Consider the following 13,244-nt stretch of genomic DNA (forward strand, 5'->3'; position numbering starts at 1 on the left):
AAAAAAAAAAAAAAGTCAAGTCATACTAGAATATCACCTAATAAGCATATCTGCAAAAAGAAAGATAAAAGCAGTCTTCACCTCTAAGCACTCATTTAAAAACAGTCTTCACTCCATGACGGCTATCATTTTACAACTGGGAGCTTTTAGAACCAGAAGAAGTGAAGCAACCTAGAAAAGCAGATACTAACAAAAGTGGGGCCCACCTGTCTACACATTTGCCTCCCAGCCTAAAACATTCGCTTCAGCATTGCCTGAAATTTCTTATCTTTCTGTTACACTGCCTAAAATTCTATTAGAAATTGATTCGGAGTTTAACATTTTTTTCTTAAAAATATAAACCCACTAAAAGTGTAATAGGACTGGTGTTCTTTCCTACCTTAGAGTAAATTAGTATAATCTAATTACTTTCCTTCTAACATTTTGCTGAGACCAGCCACACTAAACAAACAAATTTTAAGGTGGCTAAGCATAATTTCATGGACCCAGGCACTTAGAGAGGTCAAAAGGGTAGGTAGACCATGAAGCCCTATGCTCCCCTAAGTAGGACTCTAAAGAGGAGGCTGAGGGAAGGAACACAAAGACAAACTTAGATTGTTTCAGAAATTCATACAGGCTGTGGCCCATGTCAGGGTCACTAAGGAGACCATGTTTATTAAGTGTCCCAATGCAGGGACCCTGCCTCCATCCTGCATTAGTCCTTTTACTTCTTACTCCCAAGTCTTTTAACTCTTCCTTTTTGTCAATGACTGCTTTATTTATAACAGCAAAAGAACCACCAAAGTGTTACCTTCAAAAACATACATCATGACAGATCAGAGAAATTTTATATTTCAGGCTGACTTTAATGTGAAAGACTTAATAGTTCAATTACTATATGCTAAGAGTTTTGTTAAAATCATACTGATCCTCATTACTACATCCATGGACTTCTAGAGGCCTAAAAACTCAGATTAGGATACTGTCCTGATAATTCCAAATGAAAGCTTCAGGTCAAACTTTTACACAACAATTATCTTTATAGTTTTTAGATCACCAACTGAACACAATATTAATTTAGGCCTTTTTCAGCATGCTTATAGAAATCAGCATTAAAATAGATTCCTCTATCCCTCACCCATTTGGCCTCATAACAGATTCCTTTTCCACTTTTCCCATGCTGTCATATTCATTACTTAACCACAGCTTTAACATGTTTTTAAAGTTCTATCTGATAGCCTAGAATGAATACTGCTCTGAAAACTATTTTAGTATTAAATATTGAAAAGTTCAATAGGTAGCATTTAAGAACAGCAAGTCTCTCTTTATTCATTAAAGGAATTCTTAGACTTTGAATAATATTTTCCTGCTTCCTAACTCTGCTAAAGAACTTAAAATACTGGCAGGAATAAAAAAAAACAACACCTTTTCCCACATACCCCAAATCCCAGGCTGAAGCTGCGTACTCCACACAATTTAGAGAAAATAATATAATTTCAAGATACCCTCCTATAAGAGCACCTATACAGGAAGGAAAAGTATATTGAGCAGGGTAGATATCAACTCACCCCAGACCCTGCTATGGGCTAAAGAATAATGATAAACAAAGATAGCCTAGAAACCATTAACTCCCTCTTTCTGCTGCTTCTTAAAAGAATCATGCAGCCATAAAAAGTCAGAAGCTGGGAGAGTACTCTGATTCCCTAAGAACAAGGTAAACTTGACAATGAGCGCTCTGCTTCTTTCCTCCACCACTGGACTTATAAAGCAATGACGGCTTTTAGACTGAACAGCCCTTGGATTCAACTAACAATGACTGCCTGGAATGAATATACCTTAGTATGTGCCAGTTACCATGAGAGACAATCAAAATACACTATTATTTAATCCCTGCAACACCATTCTGAAGTTGAATTTTCTAGATGAATAAATAGGCTTGAAGAGTGTAAATAATGAGCTCAAGGTCACATGATTATAGTGAATAGGAGTGGGAATTTAATTTAGGTCTATATTGCTCTTCTGAATATATCCTACTGCTCTTATGACCAAGTCTTCTCTGCCCACACTCAGCCCATGCCAATAATTCTTCCTGGAATTCCATCTTCTTAACACTTGTGGATTTACTCAGCTTTCAGTCATAAATCCCTGAGGCTAAGGGTGATAATCAGGCAAGAGGCAGAAGAGCATGCAGCCAGTAAAGCAATGCATTTGCAGTGATACATGCTTTGAAACTTACAGCAAAATTTGGTGCGTGTGTGCATGTGTGTGTGTGCATGCGCGCACGCGCGATTTTCTAGAGAAGGATGAAATTTTAACAGATTCTCCGAGGTTTATAATTATTCGTCAACTTTTACTACTGGGAACTAGATAAAATATGCAATGAATTAACTCTGGAGTTTAAACCTTCAGAAGATTTTTCAAATATTAGCTCTACCTTCTTTATCCAGTTCTGCATCTTTAACCTCCACATCGGGGCCAGGTTCTAACTTCTCATTATTGCTATATTCCAGTGCCTCTAGTTTCTCAGGATCATCTCCATGATTTTCAATCGAAGTTTCTGGGTTTTCTTTTGACTGGTCCTCCAGAAGAATCTTTTGTTCAGAACTACATTTATCTCCACTATCACAGAAAGAAACTACTTCAAGCTTGCCATTTTGACACTCCAGAACTGGTATTCCTTCAAAACTGTCAGTGGAAGCCTCACCATTTAGACAGTTTCCTTTAAGGAAAGCCTCTTTCCTGGAGGTCTGCTCCGGGTTTAAGGAACTGCTGCTGTTGACGAGTAGAGATTCATTTGAACTTTCCTCCTCAGTAGATGCAAAGTTCTCTTTTGTGCCTGCTCCATTGTTAAGCCTCTGCCCCTGGTCCATGTCCATGATGTCACAGGATGATTCGTCATTGGTCATAGATAAGTCTCCAGTCTCTTCTCCATTTTCTTCATGGCAGTCAGTGCTTACCTCAAACTCTCCATTCTCTAGCAATTTCCTGTCCTCTGTATGGTTCTCATAGTCTGCAAATTTGGTGTCTTCTTCATCTTTTTTTAAATTATTAACTTTCCTTTTCTTAATAATTCCTTTACCCCACTGTGATCGCCTCCTTGATTTTCTCCGAACCCGAACTGTTTTACAAAGAAGGAAAAAAGATAGGTAGAACTTGGAATGCAATACCAATTTTACATGTTTATTAAACAGGACCCAAAAGAAAGTAAACCCATGCTGATGTAACACACAAACAAAAACTACTTAGCTCTTGACACCCATGCTGCCTAATCCTTGCAACCTACAAGTGGAATGGATATGTCAGGGATGAACTCTGCAGAATAAAAACATTTTTAAAATTTATTTCCTATATGAGTTTACTCAGCACTAATCTTTTCTACTATCCTAGATCCTACTTTAGTACTATTCCTAATTTTCAACATCCAGAAGCCACGCACATAATATACACATTTAAAAGAATGACCACACTGCCATGCTACCAGAAAGTCTGGGGCCAAGGCCTTGGATTTCCACCAGGAAGACGGATGTTTTGCTAGCAAGAGGTAGCTCCTAAATCATGAAAGAAAATAAAGACACGATTCAATATAGCCTAACAGAACAGTTAAGGGTATCCTCACAAAGAAATCTTTCCTTCCAGAAAAAGGAATCACCCACAGTAAGTATGACCATGGATAGATGCCTTATGAGCGTTATTTGGACAATTTGGTGAGCCAACTGTTAATCTCTTCTAGCACAAACAGTTTACCCAGCAGCATCAATTTCTTGCGAAGTTATTTGAGAATACGTAGGAAAACTAAGCCCTCTGCTATCAAGGCAACAACAACAACATAAACAAAACACTGAAAATAAATACTCAGTCACTTATGTGAAAAAGGAGGCCTCAAAAGTTGTAAGAACTATACTCTTAGATGTTAGAAATTATCATGAGCCTTATGAGTAGGCAGCTGGGGCCTCCAAGTATTAATGGACCCTGGAATTTTTAATTTCTCACATATGTATCAAATCGAGGTAGGTGGTTAAGCAAGTCTACCTCATTGTCCCTTAAATAAACAAAAAGTTAACTTTTATTTAAAAATTTGGGACACTTGCAAAACACAATTAAATGTTCTTTGGAACACTTAAATACAAAAATTATTAAAGCAAATCACTTAAGCTAGAGCTGAATCACTTCTGGTATCTAACCCCAAATTCTAAATACTAGTGTGTCGAAAGAATCAGAGAATAAAAATACTCATTTTTTCTGTGGATATAAACATAATAATTTTAACTTTAAAAAAAGACAATATATATGTTTAACATGTCACAGCTGAAAAGCTTCCTAGGCAAAGATATTTTTAAAGAAAATATGTGCTGGGCGTGGTGGCTCATGCCTGTAATTCCAGCACTTCGGAAGGTCAAGACGGATGGATTACAAGGTCAGGAGATTGACACCATCCTGGCCAATGTGGTGAAATCCCGTCTCTACTAAAAATACAAAAATTAGCTGGGTGTGGTAGTGCACACCTGTAATCCCAGCTACTTGGGAGGCTGAAGCAAGAGAATCGCTTGAAACCAGGAGGCGGAGGTTGCAGTGAACCAAGATTGTGCCACTGCACTCCAGCCTAGCAACAGAGAGAGACTGTCTTTAAAAAAAAAAAAAAAAAGGAAAGAAAAAGAAAATATAAATACGAAATCACTAACTGTAGGCTGTTTAATTCATAGTTTTAAAACTTTGTAGAGACAGAAAGGAATATGGTCCTTTAATGACAATCCTTGTTTCTTATATTCACACTGTTCAATATGAATTTAGAATCTATCAACAGTGTATGCTGTGTTTACATACTTCTTTCATCCTTTCATCTTTAATCCCTACTTCATCTCTGTAAATTCAGCAACTTATTCACAAGAAATTCACAAGAAATGGATAAATTTAGTTATAAATTTATCATCTCCAAAATTCAAGTTATTTAGTCATTTGGCTTAACATGTATTTTTCCTTCAAAACTGTTAATCCTGCTGGCACTACCTTTTCATTCTTTTCCCATATTAATTTCTATTTTTACAATTTAAAGTTACAGGTTAATTAGCATAGAGAAGAAAATTTCTGTATTAATCTACTGTTAAAAGCTGGTACACAGGCTCATGGGATAGGCATTTGTAAACGTCCCATTAGCTGTAAGGAAAACTAATCTAGTCCATATAAAAAACAAAAAGCATTCAGCTTGCTCTGACTCTGAAAGGTACATCTATTAGGTTTTTACTACCTGACAGGCCATTCCTGACACTGTAACCTCTCTTATTCTCCAACCATGTAACTGAAAGCACGATAGGTTTCCTTTTTCTTTCCTAAGCCATGAAACTAGAGCAAAATGAAGCTGAATTCTGCTCAATCAAGAATTACCTCAATTACCTGACATGTAGTACACTAAGCAACGGCTGGAAGTCCCACTGAAGCAAGTTTCTCCAGGATGCTTTCATCCTGGCTAATACTACATAAGAGAAAATATTCTTAATCTTTGGGAAGTAGGATTGGAGGTATTTTTCTCTTCCTTATATAATTATTTCTAATGGTTGGTATAATTTTGGCAAAATAAGAGAAACAGATCACATTAGCTCCACATGAAGAGATTTTTGTTTTAGTCACTGATGTATCTTCATCATATCTGGCAAGTGACAAGAGTAGTATATATTAGTATTTGTGGACTTAATGCTTAATATCCCACTAAGTCCTTTCTCAAACTTTCTCACATTAGTGGCTCATGCCTGTAATTCCAGTGCTTTGGGAGGCCAAGACAGGCTGATCACTTGAAGTCGGGAGTTTGAGACCTGCCTGACCTGGTGAAACCCCATCTCTACTAAAAATACCAAAAAATGAGTTAGGCATGGGGGTGGGCCCCTGTAGTCCCATCCACCTGGGAGGCTGAGGCAGGAAACTGCTTGAACCTGGGGAGACAGAGGTTGCAGTGAGCCAAGATCATGTCACTGCACTCCAGCCTGGGCAACAGAGAAAGGCTCTGTCTCAAGAAAATAAAAGGAAAAAAAAATTACACACACACACACACACACACACACACACACCCCACATTTCATCAGGGTGCTCTGTGTGAAAAGTCCATTTAGATACATGATCTTTAGAGTCAATTTTTATAGCGTCACTGAGTTTGTTTCCAAAACTAAGGCCTAAGGAAAGCAACTCTGCCTTAGGGACATTCAGATTTATGATTTAAGTTAATGTAAAACAGAAAAATGATGGGTCACATATGCCATCTACTGGTAACAGAAAACAAAACTCATATTTGTAAATTCAAAAAGTTTTTTAAATATTTAAAGGCACTTAAAACTTCTTAAAGTGAATATTCAATGTATTTTCCTTCATAAATATTTGTAGTAGATCCACAGGATGTAAAGAATTTCAAAGTTTAAATTAGAGTGCTGTGTTACACAATCCAAGTCATGATCTGAAATACAACTAGGTCAAATAGGCTTAAGTAGTTTCATGGCATCAAGTCCTTTCTCAAACTTTGTCACATACAATGCCACTTACCAAAAGAGGACAAGCTTTAAAAAGGTGAGTATCGTTCATTCATTCAAATTCAATGCCACTGGTGAAAGAACATATCATAGCTAGCTTTACTGACAGAGTAGCAGAGGTTGAGTATCCAAAATCCAAAACTTTTTGAGCACTGACATGTTGCTCAAAGTAATTGCTCATTGAAGCATTGAAGCATTTCAGATATCTGATTTTTGGATTAGGGATGCTGAAATTATAAGTACAATGCAAATATACCAAAATCCGAAAAATCCAAAACACTTCTGGGTCCCAAGCATTTTGGATAAAGGATACTTAACCTGGATTACCATCTTTATACCAGAATAACAGCATGTATCTTCAAAGAAGGCTATCTTTAGTGAAACATAAGGACTATATTAGAAAAATGCTTATTAACATTTGTCTTTTGGAAATATTACAGATGAACATGAATGAGCACAATTGAAAAAAATCTCTGAATTTTCCCTTTAAATACATCTCACAAAAACTATTAAGAAGGCTGTGCCAATTTTTCAAACTAAGCACAAAATAGTCTCTCAGAAAAATCAACTTCCTGTTGCCACATCACCCATGTCTACATGCAGGAGTATCCATTTCCCACCCTAAAGAGAATATCATGCATAGTGTACAAGAAGGAGTGGAAGATGAGGAGAGGGGTGGATAAAATTCTACTGGCCACATCGCTATCCAAAAACCAAAGTTTGAAACAGAAAATATTCAAGCCTAGCTCAATTGTCATAGCAAATAATACTGAATAGGGATAGAAAACAACAAATAAGGTTAAAGAAATATATTTCTGGCCAGGTGTGGTGGCTCACACATACAATCGCAGCACTTCGGAGGCTGAGGTAGGCGGATCACGAGGTCTGGAGTTCGAGACCAGCCTGGCCAATATGGTAAAACCCCCGTCTCTACTAAAAATACAAAAATTAGCTGGGTGTGGTGGCACGTGCCTGTAGTCCCAGCTACTTGGGAGGCTGAGGCAAGAGAACTGCTTGAACCTGGGAGGCAGAGGGTTGCAGTGAGCCAAGATTATACCACTGCACTCCAGCCTGGGCGACAGAGCAAGACTCCGTCTTAAAAAAAAAGAAGAAATATATTTCTAATTCAGCATTTACCCCACAAGTCACCTCCAAAAAGAGATTAAAAGAGCTGTGGGAAAACAGCAGCACTTTGGTTTGTACCCAATTCCTAACATACCTGCATCATTCTCAGTCGTTCTCACTGCTGGATAACATGAGCTCAAATACTCACATGCACATTTATTTGCAGAGTTGTGCCAGACATCCATTGGATTTCTTTGTTTGTGCCGAAATGCCTCTTCAACTCTAGTTTCTGTCTTCCGAGCTCCAGTACTATGAGGATTTATTTGTTCTGCTGTTACCGATAAGCCTGCAAGCAGAAGATAAGCAATACCTATTTAAATATTCCCAGCTACATAAACCAACAAGGTTTTTAAAAAATCTGAAACACAAAACTGAGTTTTAAAGTCATTAATTATACTTGGGCAGTTTGCAATTCCAGTGGAAGCAGTGTCTTTTGTTTTAAGATTGTTAAGAAACTTAGATATAAAATCATAAAAATAGAACAATCTGGCAGGCCATGTTTCCACTTAATACCCAAAGAGGCCCTATTTTTACTCATTTTAATTCACAAAGGAGCACATTTTACATTATTATGACTGTGCAACAATAAGATTATATATTGTCCAAAAATATGATCTCTTGTCATCTTAGAATGTACAAGTGTCTACAGTCCACTAAACCCCATTCCCATGACCTGTTTCAAAATGCTATTTGCTCCCTATCCCGCCACACTGCAGTCAGTTTGGTAGTCCCGTGTTATATTTCTAAGACTAATCATTCTATCTTAATTTTCTACACTAGAGATTCATTTCTTCTATGTGGTCCTTAAGTTGGTTTTTCTCCAAGTTCTCTCTGTAACCACTTTTCTTCTTACTCTAATCTACATGTTCTCCAACAAAGTACCATTGTGTTCAGGTTTTACTACTATTACATAATAATTCTCAAATCTCTATCTTTAGCCCAAACATCTCTGATCCATATATACAACTTCTGATCCATATATACAACTCCTTACTTCATATCTCCAACTGAATATCCTAAAGATAGATCAAATTAAAAATAATTGGTTTATCTTTCCCTATAAATCAAAACAGTTCATTCTTATATATTCTCTATCTAGATTGTTAGAGTATTAGCATCTACTGAGTCACCCAACCAGTAATAGGGCAGCCAGTTTTTATTCTTTCTTCACTTCACAGTGTTCTCCATCCTTGAAGCTACATCTCACTTATATTAACCTCTTCTATCTCCCTTCTTACTTCATTAATTAAAACCCTGGACTACTCCAACAGTTTTTGTTCCCCAACAGCTTTACTGAGATACAATTTATATAACATAAAAATCACCTGTTTTAAGTGTACAATAAATAGTTTTTAGTAGATGTATAGAATTGTAAAATCACCACAGCAATCCAATTTTAGATAACTGTCCCAGGCAACCACTTCTCCACTTTTTGTCTCTACAGACTTGCCTTTTATGGAAATTTCATATAAAAGAAATCATACAACATGTAGTTTTCTGTGTCTGGCTATTTTTACTTAGTATAATGTTTTGGGTTTTTTTGTTGAGACAAGGTCTTGCTCCGTCACCCTGGGTGGACAGCAGTAGGACGAACATGGCTCACTGCAGCCTCAACCTTCTGGGCTCAAGAAATCCTCCCACCTCGGCCTCCCAAATGGCTGGGATCATAAGTGTACATCACCATGCCCAGCTAATATTTTTCATTTTTTGTAGAGATAGTGTCTCGCCACGTTGCCCAGGCTGGTCTCAAACTCCTTGGCTCAAGCAATCCTCCAATCTCTGCCACTCAAAATGCTGGGATTACAGGGGCGAACCACCATGTTCAGCCAGCATGTTTTTGAAGCTCATCCACGTTGTACTGTGCATCAGTACTTTGTTCCCTTTTATTACTAAGTAGTACGCCCTTGTATGGATATCCTATGTTTCCCTAACCCATTCAGCAGCTGACAGACATCTGGGTTGTTTCCAGTTTGTGGTTATTATACACAATGCTCCTATGAACATATAAGTGTTTATGTGGACATATATTTTCATTTTTCTTGGGTAGATTCCTAAGAGTAGAATCACTGGGTCATATAGCAAATCCATGTTTAACTTTATAGAAATTGTCAAACCATTTTCAAATGGGCTCCAGCAGCTTTTAAACTGATCTCTCATCTTCCTGCCCTGGCACACTGAAACCATGCTACTTCTTGCCACCAAGGCAATTCAACCAATTCATTCTACTGCTTAAAATCCTTCAATGACTTTTCTTGCCCATGGCTATCAAACTTTAGTGAATCTAAAAACCATTGGACAGTCTGTTCAAATAAGATTTCTTGGCTTTATATTCTCAGAGAATCTAATTCATAGGTCTAAGCTGATGTAATAGGTAGACATTTTTGAAAACATTGATCTACAAGATAAAGTACAAGCTCCTTAGCATGGCACTGATTTATTCAAATATTTACTGAAAACCTGTTATATATCAGACAGGGTTCTAGGGACTGAAGTAGAGCTGTAAACAAGACATTCAAAGTGCTGATACCCTAAGAAAGGAAGACATGACCAAAAACCAAACAATATAATGTCAAATGCTACCAAAGTCTCTATTAGATTAGGGAGTCAGGGAAGAGCTCTCTAAAATGGCAGAAGTTTCTTCATAATTTTGGTGTCCTGGACCCCACACCTCTTGAGCCCTATTTCCAGCATTCTGTATATCTTTAGCAATACCCATTTAAAGATCTTCTAATATACATCAAGCTATTTCACACCTCTGTGCCTTTATATGTGCTGTTGTTTTCTGTGCCTCCCTAGTCCATTAGAAAGAACATTCTATATTCATTCCTTACTCTGATCAAAATGCTGGATTCCCTACTAAGAAGTCTCTTCTCTGTGCTCTGATCATGCTTCAACCAGTGCATACAACACACTGTACTTGATTTGTTTAACATTTCTTTCTCTCCTACTAAAATGTGAGTTCCTCAAGGACAAGATTATAAACTGAATTGACAAACCACAATTGCTAATTCTGTGTTTCTCATAACAAAATTGCATATAAATTTCAACAGGGAGGGAAAAACAATATTCCTAAACAGGCTTTTAAAGTACCAGAATGTAAACTAATGAAAAATAAAACCTTTTCTTACCTAAAATCTAAATCCATTTAGAAATCAATTCTTAAAAAAGATATACTCCTACAAAAGAAATTTCACTAAGAAACACTTTATTTCTGTAATACCCACTATCACAGTAAAACTTTCACAGTAGTTAAAGTTTTAAAATATCTTTGAAAATGTACATAACACATTAGTATCAGAAATTAAATAAAGGTTGTAATTCAAAATACATTATTTTCATAATACCAGCAACCCTAAAGAAACATCATTCAAGGACTCTTGGCCTGACCAGAACACACTAGGCTTCAGTGCCAAGTTAATTTCTACAACTTACCTCTTTTTATTCTTGCTTCCTTAATTTCCTCACAAAGTTTATTAAATTCTGGATCTAATTCAGCTGCAATGATGGCATGTGCAGTGTCCTTCAGGGTACAAGCCCTGTGCCTAATTATTTTATCTGTTAAAAAAGTTGGTATACATTTATTATGGAAACAAAATAACATTAACAAAGGGCATCTTAAAAAGTAAAAGAATATAAATTAAGAATTCAAAAAATCTTAGATTTCTCCCAAGTTGACATTAGTCAAAACTATGCTAAATAATCCAATATATCCTAAGGATGACTTATTTTTTTAATGTGACAAAAACAGAGAAATAAAGAAAGACTTTCTAACTTAAAGAATGCAAGATGATATATACATTGTAGGTAGATCCAGGAGAGAAGCATAAACACGGTTCCAGGTAAACTATAACTAAAAATGGTACTAAGAGAAGAGCCTCTGCTTCACACTAATCCAGAATTCCCCATTCCATTCATACATAAACAATACAATATAAACAGTGCCCCCTAGACCTGTGCAACTTAGAAATATGAAAAAGCAAGTAATATATCAAGGTAACTAATATTCTAACAGCATCAAGAGCAAGAATTCAAAGTTGCAAAACAACATTTGCTTTTTCCTCTCTAGTAAAGGCAAACAGTATAGACAAAGTTATTTATAACTTTTCTGATTAGAAAGTTATTATGGCTCATTGTGGTAATCTTACAAAACCAAACCACACCACTCAAAGGCAACCACTGATATATTTCCTTCCAACACATTTTCTCTAAACATTCACTCTATAAATATTGTTGACTGCACCACGGAAAGCTGGATGGTGGCCACCTGCAGCAGTGAACAAAACAGACGTAGTTTCAACTTTCAAGAACTTTTTCAGACCACTACAAGAACAAATAACCTCTCATATATCCAAATTAACACCTCCTCCTTCCAAAAAAGAAAAAAACCAAAAGCAAAAAGCTATGAAGAAAACCTACAGGTACCAGTGTAGGTTCCAATTAGATTGAGCAAGTCAGGAAAAATCCTCTCTGAAGAGCGGCATTTAAACTGACACTTGAAGCACACACTGGAGTAGCTACTGAAAGAGTAAAAAAAAAAAAAAAAAACTAGTGTAGGTTCGGAAAACACCATGTGAGAAAATCCTGCAGTAAAAAGAGTTTGGAGATTTCAAGAAACTGAAAGGTAGCCTGTATAGTCAGAACATAATAAGCAAGAGGCAAAGAGGAACCAGATCATATTGAAAGCATTTTAGATTGTATGCTAAGAGCAATGACAATTGTTGAAAAGATTTGCTGTGGCTGTATTCTGATAACTGGATTGAGGGGAGTCAAGAATAAAACCAAGGAGCATAGTCACCAGGGTTTTTTTCTTTTTTTAGTGAGAGAGGATGACGACTTGAACTAGGGTAATGGTGGTGGTGGTAAAAGATGGGACTATAGATTTGAAATGTGCTCACAATGACAATTTTGTTGATAGATAAGAGGGTAACATAAATATCAAAGATGATTTCCTAGCTTCTTGCATGAAAGATGGGGAGATGGGCATACTATTATTTATAAAGATAAAAAAAATCAAATAAATAGGAAAGGAGGAAAAGAAGTAGAGATTAATTTTAAAGAGTTTACCTTCAGGCATTTCAGTTTAGAGATGCCTAAAAAATATCCCAATGAAGACATTATGTAGGCACATGAATATGTGTCTTAACAATTCTCTTTATGAACAAAAACCACAATGATTTTGTAATCTGCCTTATTATTAACATATTGTACTTCCCTAAGTTTGTTTAAAAATGGATCTATTGAAGCATAATAGACATATAATAAGCTGCTCATACTTCAAGTATACAATTTGATAAATTTTGACATAAGTACACATCCATAATATTACCACAACAGTAAAGATAGTGAATGCACCAGGGCAGGTGGTCATGTCTGTAGTCAAAGCACTCTGGGAGGGAAAGGTAGGAGGACTGCTTGAGCCCAGGAGTTTGAGACCAGCCTGGGCAACATGGTGAGCCACCATGTCTACAGAAAAATATAAAAATTAGACAAGCATGGTGGTGCATGCCTGTGGTCCCAGCTACTTGAGAGGCTAAAGCAGGAGGATCGCTTGAGCCCAGGAAGTCAAGGGTGCAGTAACCCATGTTCACACCACTGCACTCCGGCCTGGGCAACAGAGCAAGATCCCGTCTC

General features: G+C 36.8%; 1 protein-coding gene across 4 annotated transcripts in view; it reads right to left on the reverse strand.

The window, feature by feature from the left end:
• Positions 1-13,244, reverse strand: part of ATAD2B (ATPase family AAA domain containing 2B) — a 186,756-nt gene that overhangs the window by 6,919 nt on the left and 166,593 nt on the right. For 2 of the 4 annotated variants that reach the window (XM_017526651.2, XM_017526643.2), the window contains exons 23-25: positions 11,046-11,168; positions 7,762-7,899; positions 2,414-3,097 (exon numbers count right to left, since the gene is read on the reverse strand). In XM_017526651.2, the coding sequence (XP_017382140.1) occupies positions 2,414-3,097; positions 7,762-7,899; positions 11,046-11,168 (945 nt within the window). The remainder of the gene's footprint in view (positions 1-2,413; positions 3,098-7,761; positions 7,900-11,045; positions 11,169-13,244) is intronic. The other 2 variants (XM_017526657.2, XM_037737676.1) reach the window with 2 other exon arrangements.

Source organism: Cebus imitator, unplaced genomic scaffold (genome assembly GCF_001604975.1).
Source record: "Cebus imitator isolate Cc_AM_T3 unplaced genomic scaffold, Cebus_imitator-1.0 Scaffold1, whole genome shotgun sequence".
NCBI classification, from domain to species: Eukaryota; Metazoa; Chordata; class Mammalia; order Primates; family Cebidae; genus Cebus; species Cebus imitator.